The sequence below is a fragment of the Lagopus muta genome, chromosome 3 (genome assembly GCF_023343835.1).
Source record: "Lagopus muta isolate bLagMut1 chromosome 3, bLagMut1 primary, whole genome shotgun sequence".
In the NCBI taxonomy this organism is placed as follows: Eukaryota; Metazoa; Chordata; class Aves; order Galliformes; family Phasianidae; genus Lagopus; species Lagopus muta.
Window position 1 is genome coordinate 9,192,051 of NC_064435.1, and position 24,784 is coordinate 9,216,834.

At 38.8% G+C, this 24,784-nt stretch overlaps 1 protein-coding gene across 1 annotated transcript in view; it reads left to right on the top strand.

Moving 5' to 3' along the window:
- Positions 1-24,784, top strand: part of ADCY8 (adenylate cyclase 8) — a 125,587-nt gene that overhangs the window by 34,388 nt on the left and 66,415 nt on the right. Inside the window, exons 3-4 of the mRNA XM_048939830.1 lie at positions 21,613-21,743; positions 24,325-24,436. Coding sequence (XP_048795787.1) covers positions 21,613-21,743; positions 24,325-24,436 — 243 coding nt within the window. The remainder of the gene's footprint in view (positions 1-21,612; positions 21,744-24,324; positions 24,437-24,784) is intronic.

A 24,784-nucleotide genomic window follows, 5' to 3' on the forward strand; every position in this document is an offset into this window, starting at 1 on the left:
CTGAAAATGTCACATGCTGGGTGGCTGCTTTTTTCTTGTAGCTTTGTCATCTCCACAGGATTACTATCTGCAGACAGTAATCCAAGCACTGTTGTTTCTTTTTTTATTTTTATTTTCAAGACATTTGCATTTCATGATACAGGTAACGTAGTTTTTCTCCAAGTGGTATAAATATTATATTATTACATTGCTATTATATTCATAGCACATTTAAAAAAATTAAGGATGAATTTTGATAAATTCATTCTATAACTTTCCGGTAAACTTTTCTGATAACTGAAGAAGAGAAAAAAAAAAAAAAAAGTGTACAAGCCAATAGCTGTGATATGGCTTCTGAAATTTTCTGAAAGTATGAACTGAGCAAGTGGACGTATAGTTATTTGTATAATTCTTCCAGATAATAATTCCAGGAATCACACTGTGGCTTTAATGTTGGAAAAGACCAAGCAGAATATACAAATAAAATATTTCCTCCTTATTAAAAAGTTGCAGGGACTATATGGCAAAAAATATAATTACTTAAAATTGCAGGTAATATTCAATAAGAAATATGTACAAAGAGGAATAAAAAATATATATATTTTGAAGAGACTATTTTCTTTTGCTATATGCATTACGAACTATCTTAATTATTTTTATCAGTAGGTCTTCAAAAGTAGATGTTTTCAAAATTGCAATATGATTTTCCCATAAGCATAGGAAACTCCATCCTTAATAAGACTGGAAATCTGAATTCTTTTCCATTTTGGTTTATTTCTCCTCCAGTTCTCATAAGCTTTATAAACTTAAGGTTTCTTACAGCAGGGTCAACATTTCTGTGGCTTTCAGTGGTGGTACTCTTTCCTTTTGTGGTAATGAATGGGATAATTAAAATCTCACAAGGTTTGTTTCCACTTCTTAAACTGAAAATAATAGTGACAATTATAAGATGTCATAGATATTGCATGTCATATATGAAGTATGACAGATTGCCAGATAGGTCCCTTTTGGTCTGGTTTGAAACTGACTTGGTTTAAATCAGAAGTAGGAAAAAACAATATGAGTTAAAAACTGAAGCAAGAAATTATAAGTATTCTTTTTTACTTTCATAAGTATTTACAGAGCAAATTACAGTTAAAAAATATATAAATACTTTTCATATGCTTCTGTTCATTTTTATGCATTGTTAAAACTAATACATAATATCTGTGCTCTCAGAATGATCCCTCCAGTTTTTCAATATACCTTATACTGATCACCTTAAAGCATCTATCATTCTAATAACTAAACGCTAAGCTGTCACTATTAAGCAACGCATAATACCTAGAAGAGCCCATAATGGAAAATCACCAGTTGTGAAGTAAACAAAATCTGTTTTAGAGGCAGTAAAGAGGTAGCATGAGACATATGTAGTTGTACAAAGAAACAGTAAAAATGATAAAAAAGGAATCTGTTTGGGTTTCAGAGATTTTGAAGATTTCCCTAGTGATACTTTCAGATTTTCAAGAAAACATATAAAGTTTCGACATCAGCTTCAGTCCTGTGGTGGAAAGCAAGAGGTGAAGAGAACATTTCCTGACGAAATTCATCTTGACAAGACAAATATTTTTCAGTGAAAATACTTTCATAAATTAATTTGTCATCATCCCTTTTGTACGGTATAATGAATATGGAAGTTAAAACCACCAAAACAGTAGTTTGCCTCTTGATGGCGGAATGATGTTTTTGTGTGTTTGTAGAAGAACAAGCAGCAATTCTGAGGTGGAACTTTGAAAGATGTGATTTTTTTTTTTTATTTTCTCTTTTCAGATACTGTCATTTTCCAGCAGTTTGTGACCTCTTTCTTTTCTGAGACTTTTAGGATTTAAGGATCCCTGTTTCTGTTTCAGTATGGTTGATATACATATATTTTTTTTTCCGTTCAACTTCAAAGTCCATTAGTTCATTCTCCATAGAAAATATCCACAGGTGCACAGGTTTAGCTGTCAAGCAGATTGCAATACCTTCATCTACTGCACAGGTGATGAAATGTAGTCTTGTGTGAAGGGAAGAATTTTAAGGAATCTTTCTAAAGTTTGACAGCTTCTAAATGACTTAAATTCCAGTTTCCGCATTTCAAAACCAAACACAAAATCAAACACAATTGGAGTTGTAGAACTCTGTTTCATCCTTCCTCTCCCATCACCATTTACTCTTTACAAGTCTTTCAAGTAAAATTTTCACAAGTATTTCTGAAAGATCAGCGTTTCAGCCTGATTTTCAAAAGTAACAAATTCATTGAGGATCTGATATTTATATATTTATTTTTTGTCATTGTTTCGAGTCCCATGACTTCTGTAATGTACAGGGACAGGTACCTGGAATTGGGGCATTAACACTTTGATGCCCTGTATACTACATGATGTTTTGATGTGGAATACTGAAGCCCGAAAAAAAAAACAAAAAAAAAATAAAACCATGACAATTTTTCATTAATTTTCAGAAGCAATGTCTTTCCTAAATGTAATCACTATTTTAATAAAGTGAAGAGTACGGTGGATAGTAGAAGTTGTAAATTGCTTATATTTAAGATGTATACTTATATCAAACAGCCATAGTGGCAGTCATAAAATGTCTTCCAGTTTTGTTTTCAGTACATGGCAATTGAGTATAAATGAAGAAAATGAGGTTCTCAGTTTTCCTGAATCCTTTTTATTTTCAATGACATCATCACTTACTATTACCTGTTTGAAGTTTTAATTCTATACTTTCATTTGGTTTCTCTGCATTTCAAAAAAGTTTACACTTGGTATTGCACTTTGTTAACAACCAGTTCAAAAACATTGTCTTCCTTTTTACCTTGATTTTATTGTAAAGGCACAGCAGGTAATACTGCTTTCATTATATCTAGGCAATGAAAAAGGAAAATGTATTTTCTTAATTAGCTACTGCAACACTTTCATAAATAACAAATAATATATTTTCCTCATTGTCAAAATGCTATGAAATTGCCCTCAGTGAAGAACAGGAACGTGTATTGCATCTCATTTTCATTTCTACTTCTATTTCTCTTCAAAGCAAAATCCCTAACTTCACATGAATTACATATTAAATCCACGGATACATTGAAATGATGTCTCTATGAATAATTGAATTTATAATCATCTCTGGTGTCCTTACCTGCTCTTTCCCAGGCAATTTATCTTTGCTTGAAATTTGTCTAACATTTTAAACTTTCAAATATTATCATTTAATTATGAAGAATGTCTCAGATAATTGCTTTTCCCTGCACCACATATACATATATCAAGTTATACATATAAGAAAGTAATTATTATGCAGGGATATTAATATTTTGACTTAAAATTTCCTCAAACTAAAGATGGAAATAGAGGCTTAAAACAAATACTAAGAGAACATCGCAGAAGTTAGTTTGCTAAATCATTTTAAAAATCAGTCCAGCACATATCCCCAGTACTGGGGGTTTTGTAATATGATCTCAACGTTACTGGAATGCTACTCATAAAAAAGTTATTTTAGTGATGGTTAAGAGATTTCTCTCATGTGATGTCTACAGTTTTACTCTCCAGCACCCCTCTAAACACAGTGAGACTATAAAAGCCTTTCTGGATCTAGAAATGGTAAAAGTGAGTAGGATGCTTCATTAAAGATAAGTTAATAAACCATATCCTACTAATATTATGATCTGTGGATTGAATTAGTGTTTCAAAATAATAAGAGGAAAAAAATCATCTCTGAAACATTTTATTTGCACAATTTCTGTTCGATTTGGGGCACATGATGGTGTCTTACAAATGAAGAATTTTCCCTGCAGTTGTTTGAATTGACAAGTGAAATCCATCTAGATCTGTGTGATGCTCACTTTCATCCTCTGCTGAGGTTTTTGTTCTTGTTCCCACTGCAGCAGGTTCTGTATGATTCACGAAAAAGAAAACTCCCTACTTGGTTCATAGAGAGCTCACCAGCAAAGTGCACTGCCACTGCTGTGCTAAGCCACTGATGGGGATGAAGACTTGAATCAGAAAGAAATCACCCAGTATTTAAGACCTGAGAAGTAATAAATACTCAGACAAGTCCACACTGTCATCATTCTTGACACACCAAGCTTCAGGAGATGCTTCCTGTTGAGCTGGAGTGAAGTCAGGGATCTACAGTTATAATCCTCAGTTTTGTCAAATATGTGGTGAATAATAAGAAAAAATCTCTTCTTCATTAAATCACCTGAGAAGAAGAGTCCATACGAGAGTGCCCTAGCAGTCATCTCCTCACTGCAAATCATACCACTGACTTACATTCCAGCTGATTTATCTCTCATATAGTATTCCACAAACTCTAATTTCATTTTGAAAGTTAAATTAGTTTGGTTATTATTTCACTTGATTTCCACAAAGGATTTGAATTCAGCCACTCTAAAGGACCATTTTACTACTTGAACAAAGTAGTAAAATTTGAACAAAATTTTACTACTTCAACAAAAGGGATGATATGAGCTTACTTCCTATTTTTCCAGTTTCTTTCTTTGGTTTGTAGAAGGAGAGTACACTTCTCAGTCTTCAGAACAGTCATCTGCTGGCCTATTTAGCCTCTTCTGCCTGTTATCTGTGGAACAACAGTAATCTTGTCTTAATCTCTTCTCCACTAGAAAAATGTTCTGTCTGAGCATTTGTTTCCCTTCTACCTCTACTTTTACGCAATTTTTTTCACGCTTTCCTCTGCAACAGTCTTTATTTCCTAAAGCTTAAATTAACTCTGGGCCAACTGATGAATTCTGTATTTGTTTGCTTTATAAAGAAGCTTACATGTTGTGTAGGTTTTTCAAGCTCTTACAGATCTAGATTTTAATCAACATTCACTACTTTGCAACCTTTAAAGTAAGAACAGATTTGGCTGGGATTGGAAATGAAGCTTTAAGAGGGTTAAATACTATGAAGTCATCTTATTTGATACTTTTACTAAGAATATGAAAATCTGTCTAAACTGGTACAAGGATGAAGTTCAGATTTAGTATGAAAAAACAGTAATTGGAAGTTTAGAGATCATACATGCCATCTTTTTCACTGCAAAACTAGTTTTTCAATGCTTCATAAATAAAAATGGTGAACACAATAATCGAGACTATTTTCAGTTGGTAGACAATAACCTTATTATTAAAAATTCACTGTAAGTCTCTGGTTGCATTTTAGTCAGCTTTCTTCTTTACAGGAAGATCAGCCTGTTGAATCTGAGATACTCAGAATGGCTTTCCAGTTCTTCAGAATTTCTTACTTAATAGAGCCTTTCTCTAAAAAACTAATCTCAGTAGAAATTTGTTCTTTTCATGCATTTATGTTTCAGTAGGTAACTGGAAAAACATCATAGAACCATTCTCTGCATCTTCCTATCTCAAAATGCTCCATCCACTTACATCCACTTTTAGTAAAAAATACGTTTCACATGTCAGATTTTAGGTGCTGTTCTTTCATATTCTGTTTGTCCACACGTGAAATTTGCTTCTGTTTGTTTCTGGTTCTCAGAGCATAACCCACAGATCTAGCTTTCAGGTATAAATTCAAGATAAACTCAAGGTAAAAATCATACTCTACCATCTCTCCCACTCCTTGGAAACCTAAAATAATTATTTGGACTCAAATAGAGAATTGAGATTTAAAGCCAACATTAGAGAGATGAGAATGAGACCCTGAGCTGCCCTTTATACTGAGAGAAAAAACTCTAAAGTGTCACAGCTTTGTGCATGGGAATTTTCCCTAGAAGATACTGATGAGGACTAAAACTGTTTCCCACTGCTAGTAGGCTAGTAGAGGGCTTTTGGATTGACCAGTGCTAAAGGTACTTTCCCAAACTTTTTCATCTCTAAAACAATTAATGCTGTGCTGGTCAGTAGTAAATGTGACTGACTGCACATTGATTTGTATTCAATTGCCTCCTACTTCCACATTCTCCATTCCTTGCTAAAGAGAGACATTAATAAGCAAAAACCAAAATAGCAATCAAAAAAAGCCATTACCCTGCTACCACCGGCTCACGAGCCATGCTGATTGCCTCACAGATGTGAGGCAAAGAAGCAAAAATGAAATGAGAAATGGGAATGAAATGGTTTATGCTCCATACAGTGACAAACTACTGCTTCCCCTGGTCTGCATTGCAGTCATCTCTGCTTAACTAAAGAACTCCAGGCTCCAAATTCATGAGGCTACCACCTCTCCTGAGCTCTAAGTCGATTTACCTGTTTTAAATTCAATTTTCTTCCTTGTTCAGGATCAGAACTTTATGCTAACATTCCTTAATACCATGAGATGAGTGAAGGAGGAGTCTTTCAAAAATCATTATAAATATTGCAATTAACAGGGACTCAGAAGATCAGATAATAGTTTTAAATTATCTGACCATTAATAGTATGAATTCTAAGCTAACCAGAGCCATGTTGCTAATGCTATTGCTAAGATAATTTAAAGTAAAATAAATTTTTTAAATTAAAATATATTTGATTTAGATAAACTGACTGTTGTTCCACCTTCTGAGACATCTCAGGGGATGTTTTATATATCTTGTGCTGGTTAAGTTTGACGTTATGTCTCCGACAAGGTGGATTATTTGTTTTACCAGAACAGATAACCTCCCAGATCTTTTCAATCTCATTGTTCTGCAATGTTTTTGTCACACAAGGCTGAAAACAATTAATGGTAGTTGAACTTGCAGTCAGACACTTCCTATGTCACTAGCTGCAATAACTGTCGAAAAATATATATGTTGTTGAAGTGGTCTAGTTATTTCTGAAGTGGCAAATAAAGTAACAAAATGTAAATATATATATGTAAATAGAAAGTACAAATAATGCACAACAGTTACACAATGATTCACCAACAGCAGATTCAAAGCAGTCCTAGAAAAGTGATAGTGCATTGGGTCATGGAAATACAGATGTTGAATTCAGATGGAGCTACCTTTCAGAACAAAATTGACAGCAGCAGTTTACTCTGCCTTTTTTTTTTTTTTTTTTTTTTAATGGTAAGGCAAGGAATATCTTATGATTATGCCATTATGGAACTGCTATGCTGTATATGTGTCTGTTTTCTGTTCTTAAGATATGCTTCAGTCCTTGCTGTCTACAGAAATTTATGGAAGCCAGTATGCTAGAAGACGGTACAATATTTTTGTTGAGGTATTTGTCAAATTTCCAAATAACTGAGGGAAAAATAAAGCATCACAGGATTTGGAAGAAACAATTACAAAACACTAAACTTTAAATTGTAATGTACAGATACTTATGATAGATGACTCTAGAACTGAACAGTATTGCTAATAAGCATAAATGTTTTCTTCAACAAGATAGCTCAGTAAGGCATACTGATTTGTAACTCTTGGTTTTTACAGTGTCTTTGTCACATGGTTGATCATCACATTAGAATATAATCATAACATGCTCTTCGTTAAGATAAATAGTGTATTAGGATCCAGAGGATTTGGTTTTTTAAACATTCTGTATAGGCATACTGCATTTGAGACCTGTACTTTCTATAGTTTATGTTAAAAGTCAGCACATGACAAAGCAGTGCCAGGAGATTGTTTTGTGATGTAACCAAGTAATTCTAATAAGTGACTGCTGATGTTAAGGAGCGCAGACTTGTTTTTTGCAGATATTAACTCTATGCATGCTTCCATCCACTCTCACGCAAGACATTACTGCTTGTGTGACTTTATGGTGAGCTGATCCATTCTGCTGCACTTAATTTCAATATCCAGTATTCAGCAGGAAAAAAAGAAATGGTTTTAAGTTGAAGGAGGGAAGATTCAGGTTGGATGTCAGGGAGAAGTTCTTCACAGAGAGAGTGGTGAGGTGCTGGAACAGGCTGCTCAGAGAGGTTGTGGATGCCCCATCCCTGGAGGTGTTCAGGGCCAGTTTGGATGGGGGCCTCGGCAGCCTGGTCTAGTATTAAATGGGGAGGTTGGTGAGCCTGCATGTGGCAGGGGTTGGAGATTCATGATCCTTGAGTTCCCTTCCAACCCTGGCCATTCTGTGACTCTGTGAATGACATTTTTAAACTAAGAAACACAGGATAAGTAACAGGAACCATGCCAAAAAATATCCCTAATGGAAAATGTTGTTCTACCACTTCTCTGTATGCTACAGGATGAACTAAGTTTTTAAGAGGCCAAAATGACACTGGAAAGACATGAAAATGCAAACTGGCAGTACTAGAATCAGTCTTACGTGGCTCAGGTTACACAGGGCAAGCAGGCATTAAGACCACAATTTTCTTACATAGAAAACTGTCTGATTAGAAAGTTACTTTCTCTTACACTTGGCAACTGACTGTTAATCATCAAGTCTTGCAAGGATTTTGTAATATGGCTTCAGGTACTTGTGTCTTTCAACCATTTGTAATCCAAAGAAAGAAAAGGAATAATAATATCTTGAAATATTTGCTTTTGGCCCAGAATGGGACATGGCAATGGGAACTGCCTGAATTCAAACAGAAAAAAGATATAGAGCTCAAATAGAAGAGCTCATCAGTAGAGCTTCAAGCTACATTTGAATGGGGAAAGGGATAAAACCAGACTTGCCAGTGATAAGCTATGGGATGATATGACGACATTTGAGGGACTGTGTGAGATCCTTCAGTCTCCTCCAGGAGGTACATGGAGCAATGTACAATGACACACATTTGAAATGTTTCTACGCCAAAGCACACAGTATTAGAAACAAGCAAGAGGGTCTAGAAGTCTTGGCTCAGTTCCAAAGCTACAAAACACTGACATAAGTGAAACCTGGCAGAAAGAGTCCTGAGACTGGTGTATTACAAGGGACATCTCTAGGCTCTTGAGTAGGGACAGTCAGGGCAGGTAAGGTGGGGAAGTGGTACTGTATATAATGGAGGGGATGATCTGTATGATGCTCATTGACACAGTTGAGAACCTCTGGGTAAGGATTTAGAGACAAATAAATAACGTGGGTATTGTGTGAGTCTACTCCAAGCCATTTGGCCAGAATAAATTATTCTTTAAGGAACTAAGAGATACCTCTAGATCAGCTGCCCTTGTCCTTATGAGTGGCTTCAACTTGCTAGATGTTAACTGAGAATACCACAGAGCTAATAGAAACAGATAATTAGGAACAGGAGATTCCTAAAACACCTTGAAACATTCCTGGTACAGGTACCAAATGAGACAATTAGGAAAGATGCGTTCCTGGATTTATTGCTTATAAACATAGAAGGTCTTGTGGGTGAAGTGGTGATTCATGGCTGTCTTAGCCATAGTAAACATGAAGTAGACATGTTTAAAATCTTTAATGATAGGAGGAAAACTGCCACCAAAACTTTAACCCTGGATATGTGGAAAGCAGATTTCAGGCTGTTCAGGGAACTAGTAGTAAAGGTTCCCTAGGAAACTGGTTTTGAAGACTTTGGAGACCATCACCATCAGTGCTGGTCACTTTGTAAGTACCTCCCCTAAAAAGCACAAAAACAAGCAATTCCAAAATGTTGGAAGTCAAGCAGGTGAGGCAGACATGCTGCTTGACTGAGCAGGGTTCTTCTTCTAGAGCTTAAGCAAAAAAGGAAAGTGGAAGTGAGGTCAAAAGATATGGAAGGACTGCAGAGATGCAGTTCACCATCATGGGGAAAGAATACATGCAGCCAAAGCCCAATTAAAGTTGAAAAAAGTCCAATTAAAGTTGACCATTACTGTGATGGACAACTAAAAAGGCACTGGAATAGGCTTCTCAAGGCTGTGGTCATGGCACCAAGCTGCCCAAATTCAAGAAGCATGACACTCTAAGATGTTTGGATGACACTCTAAGAAATATGGTGTGAATTTTGAGTTGTCATGCAAAGAGTCAGGAGATGGGCTCATTGGACTGGATGGGTCCCTCGCAACTCAAGATATTTTATGATTTTGATTCTGTGATATCACATATTACTGCAATAAGTAGCAAATTCTAATAGGCAACCTCATAACCCCACAAGTCTGGACATATTAGATACTGCAGTTCCTCCCATATTTTTAATTACTTGCCATTGTCTTGATAACACTCAGAAAAAATGAGTGCAAGTAGAATTGTCCATTGTGTACTATGAATGAAAATAATTCTCTTTAGACTTGGTCCTCATAATGAAAGGTGCAAATTCCTATTTTCTAGAGTGGCATTTACAATAATTACATTTATTCTGAACAGTGTCATTTTCCAGTAGAAAACAATACCATTTTTATCTGCTTTTCTTAAATGTAACAAAGGCTCATGTTCCAGATAGCTAAAAACATTGCTCTGAACAGCCCTTTTCTCATGCTATTATACTCAGTGCTTAAGACAATGAAGATTCCATGGTATTAATAACAAACATTGTCGAAGTCCAGCTTGAAAGTCCAAGCAAAATATTTCCTTAAAATCAGTGTGTGAAGTGGGGGACAACTGGCATATTTAATATTTTGTGTGTATATCCACTCAGTTTTCAACTGAACTCTCTTGGGAATAGCCAAATGCAAGTCAAGCGTATCTGCCTGCAAGATATTTGTGGGTTCACTCACCTGGAAGTATGTGTAGAGGTGGAAGAACAAAACCTAAACAGAACTAACAGTCAAAGGGTATTTTTCATCCCTAAGTGAAGACAACACTGATAAAGATTTTGAGAAAGAAAAGAAAATCGCAGCATAGACAAAATTTTGATTTTTGCCTTGTACTGTTTAGGGGGAGCTGGTACAGGAAGATTATTCAGACAATAGACTTTGCAGGGCTGACATCCACCCACATTCTGCAATGAAATATCAAGGAGTTTGATTTCCCTCTTGGCAACCTCCTGCAGGTCCTTGAGAGCAGCCCTGTGGAGAAGGACCTGGGGGTCTTGATAGATGAAAAACTTAACATGAGCCAGCAATATGCTCTTGTGGCTCGGAAGGCAAATGGTGTCCTGGGCTCCAGCAGAAGACAGGTGGCCAGCAGGGACAGGGAGGTGATTGTTCCCCTCTACTCTGCACTTGTGAAGCCCTATCTGGAATACTGCGTCCAAGTGTAGAGCACCAGTACAAAAAAGACAGGGAGCATTGGAGAGGGTCCAGAAGAGGGCCACAAAGATGATCCCCTATGAAGACAGGGTGAGGGAGCTGGGCTTGTTCAGCCTGGAGAAAAGAAGGCTGAGGGGTGACCTCATCGCAACTTTTCAGTACCTAAAGGGAGCCTACAAAGAGTAGGGGAATCAACTCTTTCAAAGGGTAGATAACTGCAGGACAAGAGGAAATAGTTTTAAGTTGAGGGAGGGAAGATTTAGGTTGGATGTCAGAGGGAAGTTCTTTACAGAGAGTGGTGAGGTTCTGGAACAGGCTGCTCAGAGAGGTTGTGGATGCCCCGTCCCTGGAGGTGTTCAAGGCCAAATTGGATGGGGCCCTGAGCAGCTTGGTCTAGTATTAAATGGGGAAGTTGGTGGGCCTGCATGTGGTAGGGTTGGAGATTCATGATCCTTGAGGTCCCTTCCAACCCTGCCCATTCTGTGATTCTGTAATTTACTCTTAAATTTGGCTGCTTCATCTCAGGTACTGAATTTATTATTGCCATGAATGGTTAAGAGGATAACAGATCACTAGTTATTTTATAACATTCCTTTTTCACTATTGTATTATATGTATGTTCTCTTGAACAAATAAATGCCTGTTCCTTTTCAAAGCACTTACCTCTACTGCTGCTCACCTCTCAGTTGTCTCCACTTACCTAATTGCTCAACTAGGAAGCTTTCAGCACTGGTGAATAATGTGGTTCTCTTCATCCTAGAGTTCATGATATTTCTTTATCAGATCTTTCTCTGAATCAGAGAAGATACTTTTTCTGTTCATTTGTTCATATATTTCCTTCCCTTTGAAGATGTCTTCTAGAAGATACTGGATTAGATTAGAAATCACAGAATCACAGAATCACAGAATTGTAGGGGTTGGAAGGGACCTCCAGAGATCATCGAGTCCAACCCCCCTGCCAAAGCAGGTTCCCTACACCAGGTCGCACAGGTAGGCATCCAGGCAGGTCTTGAACATCTCCAGAGAAGGAGACTCCACCACCTCCCTGGGCAGCCTGTTCCAGTGCTCCGTCACCTCACTGTAAAGAAGTTCTTGCGCATGTTTGTGCGGAACTTCCTATGCTGCAGTTTCCAGCCGTTTCCCCTTGTCCTGTCTCCACTCACCACTGAAAAGAGTCCGGCCTCGCCATTCTGCCCCCCACACCTTAGATATTTATAGACCTGGATCAGGTCCCCTCTCAGTCTCCTTTTCTCAAGGCTGAACAGACCCAGTTCACTCAGCCTTTCTTCATAGGGGAGATGCTCCAGGCCCTTCACCATCTTCGTGGCCCTCCGCTGGACTCTTTCCAAGAGATCCCTGTCAAATGTGAGGACATAAATCACACAGGTAGTATGGTACAGAAAACTATCAAATTTTTTGCAGTTTTCTTCTCTGGGGTTTGTAACCTTTTTTTTTTTTTTTTTTAAATATAACCTCCACGCAATTGCACTATTCTCCATCACAGGAAATGGCAAGAAGTTATACCAGAGGAGGTTTAGGTTGGATATTAGGAGAAACTTTTTCTCTCAGAGGGTGGTCAGGCACTGGAATGGCTGCCCAGGGAGGTGGTGGAGTCACCATCCCTGGCAGTGTTCAAGAGGCGCCTGGATGAGGAGCTACGAGATATGGTTTAGTAGCTTGTGGCACTGATAGGAATGGGAGGGTGGTTGGACTAGATGATCTTGCAGGTCGTTTCCAACCTTGTGATTCTGTGTGATTCTGTGTGATTCTGTGTATGTGCAAATATAGCTAGTTTGAAGAGGAGCTATATCACTGTATGGGAACTGCTGAATCATGGGGTGAACCTCTGACTGATCACCTGAGACGAGCAATGAGTCAGCCATGGGAGCACAGGTGAATTGCCTTCACCTGTGCTGCCAGAAGGGTTGGAGCGTGGCTCTACCTCTCCTAGACCCATTTAAGAGCTGACTACCAGTGAGAAGGGTATTTTTGGGAGATCTGCTCTGCTGGAGTTTTGTAAGTAAGCCCATGATATGGGTAAGCATCCTATCTTTTCTGTTTTGGTGTAATAACTGTGTAGCTCAACTCTGGTATATCTCATAACTGTAGCATTTGTACATTCGTTTGGTTTATGATAACAAAAATCATTATGTGAAGGGGATGGTGACTTGACAGACTTAGATAACAATGAGATTTTTGGGAGGCAGCTGATTCAGTATCCCCATCAGCATGTAAGTCTGGTATTGTGTAATAGCAGCTTAGAACAGTACAGGATGTTTGATACTGAAAGATTAAAGAGTTTACTTTCTTTTCAGTGTTTCAATACCCAAGATTTGCCTTACAGATGGGCTACTTCATAAAGATTTATATATAAATTCACGTATGCATGTAGAATTGCTTACATGTTATTATAACTGTTCTTATTTTTTCAGTGTATTTTCAATGTAACAGAGGTAATACTGAGCAGTGACATGAGGTGTATGTATGCCTTCAATTGACATCCTGACAAGAGCTCTCCATATGATGTAGTATTAATAGAGAAAGGTAGAAGGAGAGGCATACTAATTAACCTCTGTTTTTATGGGTCACTGCCAGACCTTATGTGTAACCAAAACCATTTAACTTAACTTAATGAGTTGTGTGAAGGTTAAGGTATCAAATGTGTTGGACTTATTTTTCTTGGCTTAGGGAACACATGTCAAATAAACTATCCTTTACTTAAATAAATTTTATGGAGCAATAGATTGGTAACACTTCTATGAATGCAAACAAGGAATATAATCATTTTGTGATGTGAAGAGAAACTTGTTCCTCATTTTCAGCCTATGTCTATGAAGAAGTTGCCTTTTTTTAATGTTCTGTTGGTACAGGTTTCATGAGCAGTTCAATAATAACCAGATTTTCTGTTTGTTTTCTTACTTTAATCTTCTTTTCTTTTTGAATTTGTATTCCTAATTTTCTCCATACAAGAATAAGGTAGGGAATAATGTATTTCTTCTTATACTGGCAATATTTTGTGCTTCTTTTAAAGTATCTATACATTAAATACCTTATTCATGTAGCTCCCTGAAAGACTGATCACATTTAATCAAAGGGTAGATTTATTAGATGACCATACTGAGCAATGTATCATAACAGTGAAAGAAGAGAGTTTATAGCGTAAGTATTTTCTGTTATAGGAGACTGACAGTTACAAAAAATCAGAAATATTTCTGCTTCTTAGAAGGTCAATCAGCAGACATTCCCAACACGCCATCTTAAGAGTGCGTGGGGTATTTGCTAGAGAGTGGAACTACCCAAGGGCCAGACTTTTCTGTGAAAACCTAGCCCTGCAGGAGTGGGAAGGACCTCTTAGGGACTGGTTTACTTCTTGCTGTCACAAGGAATACACACAGCTCTTCTACATCAGAAGTAGAGGGGAAGATAGCAGACTTCCCAGGTGTGAAGGGCAGAAAAAGTCAAAACAATGTTTTTGTGCTAAAATTAGCACAATCTGTACAAGCATATGGAGAAATGGAAGGTCTGAGTTATGCTTTTCTCCAGGAAAAAAAAGGGAGTTTGCCATAATAAATAGTGAGCTCACTGCATGTTTGCTCACTACCTCTCATTACTTTTCTTTGTTCTCCTTTCTGAAGGCAGCCCTGGTTCAGTGAAGTTTTTTGGAACAGGTAGATTCGAAGAGTCCTTGTTCTCTCATCTTGTGTGTTAGCATGCTCTGCAGACAGTTGCCCGGGAGAAAGCCTCTGAGCAACATGTTATGCACTTCTGCTCCAGCAGAAGCTATTAGCAGTGTGTACTTTGCTTTCTTAAGTAAACATGCAGTCCACCTCAGCTGGGGCTGCCATGCAGACAAACGAAGGTGTTTATCCGCACTGTACTTTCATGGTGGCTAAGAACATTTTTTATTTTTTTTATTTTTTTTATTTTATTATTTTTTTTTTTTTTTACAAACTACTAAAAGTACACAGATTCTACATGATTTTCATTGCAGAAGATAAAGGCTAGAAACTATACTGTGCCCTAAAAATGCTGGGGAGAGGTACCTTAATTTTTTTTCTCATCTGCTTCATCTTCTGATACATTTCATTTATGGCATCTGCTGGTATCAGAAGAAACCTCTTCGTGAGAACTTTGTCTTTCACCCTGATTCCACCTATCTTATAGTCCTTCTAAGCTCTATCTAATTCTCTTCTTAAGATTCTTGTTCTTCAAAAAAAGATTTGCCTCCCAACCTAGGTAAGATTATTTTGGTTACATCCTCCTAATAACAAATTGCCTCACAGTGTTTTTTAGCATTTGTTTTTATGGAATAAAGCATTTGAACTTTGACAAGAAAACTGGTAACACTGGGAAGAACTGAGGCCAGGACTCCTGGATGCTGGACTGGTATTTGCAAAAGTGGCCCAGTTTGATCTAAAGATCTGAGACAATCATGGGGACAAGAAACTGCAGTCAATTTAGCTAAATAGTGCTCAGCTAAATGCCATGATTCCGTCTTTGTGATAGGAGAGACTGAAAGCTCAGAATGAAAAGAGAATCTCTTCTGTAATATTTAGGATGTCAAAACATTGCAATATCTGTGAAGTGCATTTTCACTTGTACTTACATAAAGTTCTTCATAAAGATGGCCCTCCAGAGCTGTTTTGAGAATCATAGAATCACAAGGTTGGAAATGACCTATAAGATCATCTAGTCCAACTGTCTCCTCATCACCATTGCCACTACAAGCACTAAACCACATCATGCAGCACGTCATCCAGACGCCTCTTGAACACTGCCAGGGACGGCAACTCCACCACCTCCCTGGGCAGCCATTCCAGTGCCTGACCACTCTCTGAGAGAAAAAGTTCTTCCTTATGTCCAACCTAAACCTCCTCTGAAACAACTTGTGGCCATTACCCCATGCCCTGCTCGTTGCCTGGGAGAAGAGGCCAAATCCCTCTTCGCCACAACCTCCCTTCAGGAAGCTGTAGAGTGCAATGAGGTCTCCCCTGAGCCTCCTCTTCTCCAGACTGAACGATCCCAGCTCCCTCAGCTGCTCCTCATAAGACTTGTGCTCCAGACCCCTCACCAGTTTCGTTGCCCTTCTCTGGACACGCTCCAGGACCTCAACATCTTTCTTGTAGTGAGGAGCCCAAAACTGAACACAATACTTGAGGTGCAGCCTCACCAGTGCTGAGTAGAGGGGGATGATCACCTCCCTGCTCCTGCTGGCCACACTATTTCTAATGTAGGCCAGGATGCTGTTGGCCCTCTTGGCCACCTGGGCACACTGTTCACTCATGTTCAGTCGAGCATCAACCAACACCCCCAGGTCCTTCTCTTCTTCACATTCATCCAGCCACTCATCCCCAAGCATGTAACGCTGCATGCGGTTGTTGTGGCCAAAGTGCAGAACCCGGCACTTGGCCTTGTTAAACCTCATCCCATTCACCTCAGCCCAGTGGTCCAGCCTGTCTAAATCCCTCTGCAGGGCCTCCTTACCCTCAGGCAGATCGACACCACCTCCAAGCTTGGTGTCATCTGCAAACTTACTGATGGTGCACTCAATCCCCTCATCTAGGTCATCAATAAAGACATTAAACAAGATGGGCCCCGGTACTGACCCCCGGGGTACACCGCTTGAAACAGGTCGCCAGCTGGACTTCATTCACCACAACCCGCTGGGCACGGCCCGGTAGCCAGTTCCTTACTCAAAGAAGTGTATATCTGTTCAGACCACGGGCAATCAGTTTCCCCAGAAGAAGCCTGTGAGGGACAGTGTCAAAGACTTTGCTGAAATCTAGGTAGACTACATCAACAGCCCTTCCCTCATCTACCAGACTGCTCGCCCAGTCATAGAAGGAGATGAGGTTGGTCAAGCACGACCTGCTTTTCTAATAAAAAAGAAAATGAAAAAGAATGAACTGTTTAATTCTAAACCAATCAAAAATTCCCATTTATCCTCAAATTTCTCCACAGGGTGACCAAAGCAGACCTCTAAGATACCAAAACTCTTCTGAACTCACACAGGTGAGGTACAAACAGAACAAATGCTTGCTCCTAACTTAGAGTGATTAAAATATATACATAGAAAATACTAGAAGATGAGTAGAAATTTCAGTGTTAATAAATTAATATTTATGGACTTTTTATTGAATGCTGTATAATTCAGGCCCTTCAGCCCAAGTTAAGTTAGGGCATTAAGAATCAAAGAAAACTGTGTGGCTAAGAAGTGATGGCAAGAATAAATTTTTCACCTGCCAGGATGGAACAAAAAAAGATCAGGCTGACTTAGCTGACTAAAGAAAAATATATAAATAACAATCAGGGTTTCATGCAGTATCATGCTTGTCTAGGAATGGTTATAAACAAAACACATCTACTTTTCATGATTGTGGTACTTCCGCTTTATAATAGTGATCAGATTTCCTGTGTCTGAACTCCTATGCAATTGCAATTATATCCTACTGTATAGATCCTTTCAGTTAAGAATGTCTTGATAACTGTGATAATGAAATGTTTATTTCGTCACAGTTTAAGAGTCTGAGATTAGCTCAACAATGCTGCAATCTATTAGAACTTCTTAATACCTTACAACTTACAAGTTGACTGCTAGGAATCAAGCTTCTCTCACTAAATATTTATACGGCATTATTTTATTTAGTTTATTTCATATTCATACTTCCAGTAAAGATATTCTAAAATTGCTGATCTCAGTTCCCAACTTACAAAACATGAATGAGTTGAGTGGGATGGAGAAGGGGTTAATAGAAGTAGCATGCTTCTCCTTATTACAAATGAAAGGAAAGAGTTGTTCTGGAAACCACATCTGTCCCCCATATGTCTTGGCACCGTACAAATACTTTCTCTACAGTAATAGCACTATACTGCAAGGCAAGAAGAGATTCAAAATGCACTGTATTTTCCTCAAGGGCGTTCCCCAGGAGATCTTAATTCACTGGCATCTTCCACCTCTTAACTGATTCCATATGCACCTGATTCAAAAATTCACATTAATTTTTTTTTTTTTCTATTGTATTGCCCAAAATGTCATTTGAAATTTGGTGATAAGAAGCTTACAAAACTGTCAGTCTGTTCAGTAAGATTGCACTCACTGCAGTCTCATAAAGAAAAAGATGGTTAATAATCTGGAGCCACTTCAGTGAGAAACTGCTAGCTTTGGCCCTGAGTGATTTAGAGTGATATATTCCAGTACTGGTTAAATCTAGTTAATCTAGAAAAGAAAGACTGAGGGCAAGAAACAATAATAGTATTTTATCACAGAAAAGTTCTTGAAGGGAAGAAGGCAATCAATGGTTATCCATGCCTGCTTTAGAAGGATAAAAAGGGATCATCTTAATTTGCAGACAAGCAGATTTGGGTGGAATACTTGCAAAATTTGCCAGAACTTTCAAACTGGTGAGCTACTGAGAGAGGGACACTAAGAAATCTCTCAGTGGATGATTTAATGCTTTGACGAAATAACTCAATATTCTTTTGAAGGCCTTCCTGCCCCTGCCTAGCTATTGTTAGTACTTACATTATGATAGTGGCTGGAGTGCAGCATTTTTATATGTATAAACACTAATAATAAATGTACATGTGCACTAATTTGCACTGGTATTGTATACATGTACTACTAATAAACTGATGTACACTAATAGGCTATCATCATTTAGACTTAAATAATAGTCCACTGAGTGATCCACCAGCTCCCTATATAGCTTGTCTGTATAGATAAGACAATTAACTGGTTGGAACTAACGGATTATCTTGAAAACAACTTAAAACCAGATGAATGACTGAACTACACAATTAAATATTGATGGACTGTCACAGGAAGTGAGAATTTCAAGGAAATTCTATCACTGGCCACTGAAAAGAGTCCGACCCTATTCACTTGACTCCCACCCTTTTGACATTTATAATTTTTAATAATATCCCCTCTCAGTCTTCTTCAGGCTGAACAGCGCCAGGCCTCTCAGGCTTTCCCAATTCAGGAGATGCTCCAGGCACCTGATAACCTTTGTGACCCTTCACTCGACTCTTTGTATAAATTCCCTGTCTGTCACAAACCAAGGAGCCCAGAACTGGACACAATACTCTGGATGTGGTCTCACCAGGGCAGAGTAGAGGAAAGGATCACCTCCCTCAATCTGCTGATGACTCTACTTAACACACCAGGATATCATTGGCCATCTTGGTCACAAGGCACATTATTGGCTTGTCACCAACATGCTATCAACTAGGACTCCTTGGTCCTCTGCAGAACTCCTCTCCAGCAGATCAGCCCCTAGCCTGTACTGGTACATGCAGTTATTCCTCCCCAGGTGAGGACTCTACATTTACTCTTATTGAACCTCATCAGGTTCTTCTCCACCCAACTCTCCAGCCTGTCCAGTTTTCACTGAATGTCAGCACAGCTCTCTAGTATGTCAGTCATTCCTCTCAGCTTCATCTCATTATAATTCATTTCACTATAATCTCAGGGGTCAGTACACTGGATGCTGTATTGACCCCTGGGAACACCATTAGCTGCAGGCCTGACACTGTTTTTATATTCCTTCCAAGCGGTTCGCTTTCTGCAGACTCTTCTTCCATTTGAGTTTTTCCATGAGCTCCTTGTTTATACAGGTAGATCTCCTGCCATTTTCCCTGATTTCTTAGTGCACCAAAACTGAGTTTGGAAGAAATTATGCTTGAATGTCAACCAATTCTCTTCTGCTCCCTTACATTCCAATGCTGTAACTGATGGTACACCTCCAAGTAGGTCACTGAACAGGTGAAATTTGGTTATTCTGAAGTCTAGTGGTAGAGTCCTACATACCGCCTTTTTTTTTTCCATGTAAGATCTTGAACTCCACTATCATCACCGCTATATCCAAGGCTGCTCCCAACCTTCATATTCCCAACTTGTTCTTCCTCATTTGTAAGAACAAGGTCCAGCAGCACACCTCTACTTATTGGCTCCTCCACCTCCTGCATCTGGACATTTGATCTGGACAGCCAGGATTTCTGGGTTGAGGCCAGTGGGATGAAATTCAACAAGACCACATTCTCTGTTCTGTACTTTGGCCACAGCAACCCTAGGCAACACTACAGGCTTAGGGCAGAGGCTGGAAGACTGAGCAGAGCAAAAGGACCTGGACGTGTTTGTCAATGCTCAGCTAAAAATGTGTGCCCAAGTGGCCAAGAAGGTCAATAGTATCCTGGATTCTATCAGAAATAGCATTGCCAGTGATCATCTTCCTGTCCTTAGCTCTGCTGAGGCCACAGCTTGATTAATGTGCGCAGTTTTATACCCCTCACTACAAAAAAGACATCAAGGTCTTGGAGCATGTCCAGAGAAGGGCAACAAAGCTGGAGAGGGGACTCGGACACTGGTCTGATGAGGAATGGCTGAGGGAACTGGGATTGCTTAGTTTGGAGAAGAGGAGGCTCAGGAGAGACCTTATAACTCTCTACAGCTCCCTGAAATGAAAGGATGTTAGGGCGAGGTGGGCAGTCAACAAGAAGGAATGTCCTGAAGTTGCAGCAGAGGAGGTTCAGGTTAGATATTAGGAAAAACTTCTTAGGTATTCAAGAAATATATAGATGTGGTACTAAAGAACATGACTAAGTGGACAGCATTGGTGTTAAGTGGACAGTCGGACTACATCACCTTAAAGCACTTTTCCAGCCTTCATAATTCTATGATTCTTTGATCAGAAAGTTCTGCTTTGCAGAAGTCTCCTGGACTGTGTATGCCTGGCAGTGTTGCTTTACCAGCAAATATCAGAGTGGTCAAAGTCCCCCATGAGAGCCGTGTCTGTGACCCCTTTATACTGAATGAAGATTTATCTGGTGAAATGGATGGGTACTGAATATAAAACAATTCCTGTTGATAGCACTAGATGCTTCTCTATATTCTCTGGTCAATAAATGTATTTTAGTCTTTTTTTTTTTTATTGAGTCATGCACTCAATGCTGCATGGTTGAAGGTGACTGTTGAGGCTGTTTCGCTCTCTTTTAATCATTGTAACCCAATTAACATATATCTACTAAATGTGTCTCATAAAGCATTTTTAATGTGTGTGTTAGTTTATATTATCCCTATCTTTCAGCTCTGACAATAGAATTAAGTTTTGTGTAAATGTGGTACTTTTCATTAGTTGTCAGGTTCCACTACATATATCTTGCTACAGCTTGATTTTCAGCTTTTTTAGTAATTATACACTTTACGAATGCTAAACACTCTGTCTGGGTGCTCTGGTAAATAAAAAAATCTGATCTTACTTGCTGCTGAAGACAACAAATTCCTTTAGCCTGTATCTGTTAATCAAGCTACCACTGCCTAAAATGAAGTGATTGGTGTAGCAGATGTTTGTTGAGAAGCTTGTAATGGTCATAATAATTAGGATGAATATTTAAATAGGCAGTGGATAAGATTAAAACATTCGAGGGAAGAAGCTTTGGAAAAGGGAAGAGAGACAAGAGTTCTTGTTCTAAACTCATTTTGATAATGTGAACTATTGCAAATTTTTAGAGAGGAGAAATGCATTTTAAATTTCCAGTTACCCAGCTGCTCTATTAACACAGCTCAGTCATTTCCTCTGAAGTATTAATTCAGTTGATACTTATGAGTCTAACACTTGGGTTTCCACTTTGCTTTAGGAACGGCTGGTGCTCTCTGTCTTGCCACGGTTTGTAGTTCTGGAAATGATAAATGATATGACCAATGTAGAAGATGAACATTTACAACACCAGTTTCATAAGATCTACATTCATCGCTATGAGAATGTCAGGTGGGTGAAGGAGCGTCTTTTTAATATTTAACAACTTGACTGCTGCTATGTATGTCTTGTTTGAGAATTTCCATTCTGTTGATTTATCCATTCATAAGTTAGAAAATTACTGCATGTTTGTTTGGAACCTGAGCATACATAGCCATCACTGAAACAGGTGAAAATTAAGCAGCCTTGAACATTATTTGATAGAAAAGCATGAACTTTGCCTTTTGTTGAAATCTGAATATAATTCTTTGTCTCGAACAGTTCAATAAGCACAATATTGAACTACTATAGAATAGTAAATAATTATCTTCTTCTTCTGTGGTTTTGCAGTAACTCATACATAGTCTTTGATTAAATCAGCTCTTTACTTAATCCTCACTCAAACTCTTGAGTGGTGTGGTCGACACGGTTGAAGGAAGGGATGCCATTCAGAGGGACCTCAAGAGGCTGGAAAGGTGGGCCAGGGTGAACCTCATGAGGTTCAACATGGCAAAGTGCAAAGTTTTGCACTTGGGCCAGAGGAATCCGAGGCATCCGTACAGGCTGGAAGGAGCGGTCCTTGAGAGCAGCCCTGCTGAGAAGGACCTGGGTTCCTGATAGATGAAAAAAACTTAATACGAGCCAACAGTGTGCTCTTGCGGCTTGGAGGGCAAATGGTATCCTGGGGTCCATCAAAAGAGGGGTGGCCAGCAGGGACAGGGAGGTGATTGTCCCCCTCTACTCTGCTCTTGTGAGGCCCCATCTAGAATACTGCGTACAAGTGTGGAGCCTGCAGTGCAAAAAAGACAGGGAGCTGTTGGAGAGGATCCAGAGGAGGGCCATTAGGATGATCAGGGGACTGGAGCACCTCCCCTAGGAGGACAGGCTGAGGGAGCCGGGCTTGTTTAGCCTGGAGAAAAGAAGGCTGAGGGGTGACCTCAGTGCAGCCTTTCAGCACATAAAGGGAGCCTACAAACAGGAGGGGAATCAACTCTTTGAAAGGGTTGATAACTGCAGGACAAGGGGAAATAGTTTTAAGTTGAGGGAGGGGAGATTTAGGTTGGATATCAGGGGGAAATTCTTTACCCAGAGAGTGGTGAGGTACTGGAACAGGCTGCCCAGAGAGGTTGTGGATGCCCCGTCCCTGGAGGTGTTCAAGGCCAAATTGGATGGGGCCCTGGGCAGCTTGGTCTAGTATTAAATGGGGAAGTTGGTGGGCCTGCATGTGGTGGGGTTGGAGATTCATGATCCTTGAGGTCCCTTGCAACCCTGCCCATTCTGTGATTCTGTGATTCTTACCAGCCCATACATCTGAAGATGACCTGAATTATCATTTGCCATATTTTATTGTCTACCTGATAATTCTTATGCTTATTACTGGTTACAGTACTGGTTCCTGGGCACTGTCAAATTGTGATCTCATTCAATATAGATGAAAGAGCTTTAGCTGCTCAGATTGTAAAGTCAGTTATTAACTGACTTTCAAGTGCTAATGATGCTCACATGGATTAGTTCCAGTCTATATCAGCATGATATATGTTTTTATTGTTTTTCTTTTTCATTCCTACTTTTTTCAAGTAGCCTATACTTTGGTTATTCTTTTCTTTAGTTAAGTACTAAGCTATTACATGCCTTGATCTGAGTGATGCCTCACACACCGCAGACATTTTGCCAGTATAGGTTTCTTTTGTATTTCCAAGATCTCATTGTAGAAATTGTTCTCAGCCAAAGCTGCACTTCTAGAAAATTCAAGTCTGCTGAAGTATGTCTGTTCAGATCTACTTTGTTGACTAAAATCCTGCCATAACTTTAAGAATCAATTTTGTTACCTCTATTCAAAGTATGGTTACACTGAGCTTCCAATAAAGTCAACTGAAAGAACAAGGTATCACTCAAATGATTTATATCTTCAACAGAGTATACTGCACTTCTGAGACACTTCAGTTATCTCTGTACAATAAGGTACAATAAATCTAAATTTAGTCTGAAAAGTGTGAAATATGTTATGAATCTATCTTGTGCCTTAGGATTTGAGTCCTGTGTGGCATGTAGCTGAGCAAAACCTGAAGAGCACACTAGGAGAAATAAATACTTGAAGTCAAACACACTGTTCAAACAAACAAACGAACAAAAACTAGTATATAAACTCACCCATAATGAACAGACAGCTATTAACAGGCAGCTGGGTGTTAAGTCTGTATTATTAAACCACCTTCTGTATTATGGGTTTACTATGCCACAATATTCTCACTAGTAAATGGAGATAATAGTGCTTATTGGGACTTAATAGTACCTTCCTGAATGATCAAAAATACCAAAATTTTATAACCCTCTTCCATGCTTGTTTTTTGTTCCTTAATCCCTTCAGTATTTTTATTTGATACTCTGGAATCCCTAAAAGTCCAGAGCATGAAATTAAAATAGTCCCTCACTTGTGAATTACTGTTCTCAGAACACACCTCTGCCATCTCTTAAACATACAGCATACAAAGCACATGCAGGGTACTAGATAGGAATTTATCACATGGAGTTACAAAAGTACTGCAATAATAATCTCTTTTCTCTCGCTCGCTTTTCTTTTTTCTTTTTCTTTTCTTTTTTTCTTTCTTTCCAGCATTCTTTTTGCAGATGTTAAAGGATTCACAAACCTCTCCACAACTCTGTCAGCCCAGGAACTGGTCCGAATGCTGAATGAACTCTTTGCCAGATTTGACCGACTAGCACATGTGAGTTAAGCAGAGCTTATTTGCAAAGGGACATGAAGCCAACTGTATTTGGGAGTTTGGGGAAGAACCTATGACTACTTTGAACAAAACTTATTTGTATTTTCCTCACTGGTATTTTATACAGTCACTGAGTTTGGATAACAGACAAATTTGATAAAAAGTGATATGTTCTGATGAAAGTAAGAGCTCAGATAGTCACTGGAGTTTTGGACTCTTGTAATGCTGGACCAAGAATGACATGACAGCAGATCATATGCCATAGTTTCCAGAGAAGTTTTCTAGCTCTGGTCCTTGCTGGAAAGTGGTGGGGGTTTTTTTAAGATCTTAGCTTTACTTAGATTATTCTTA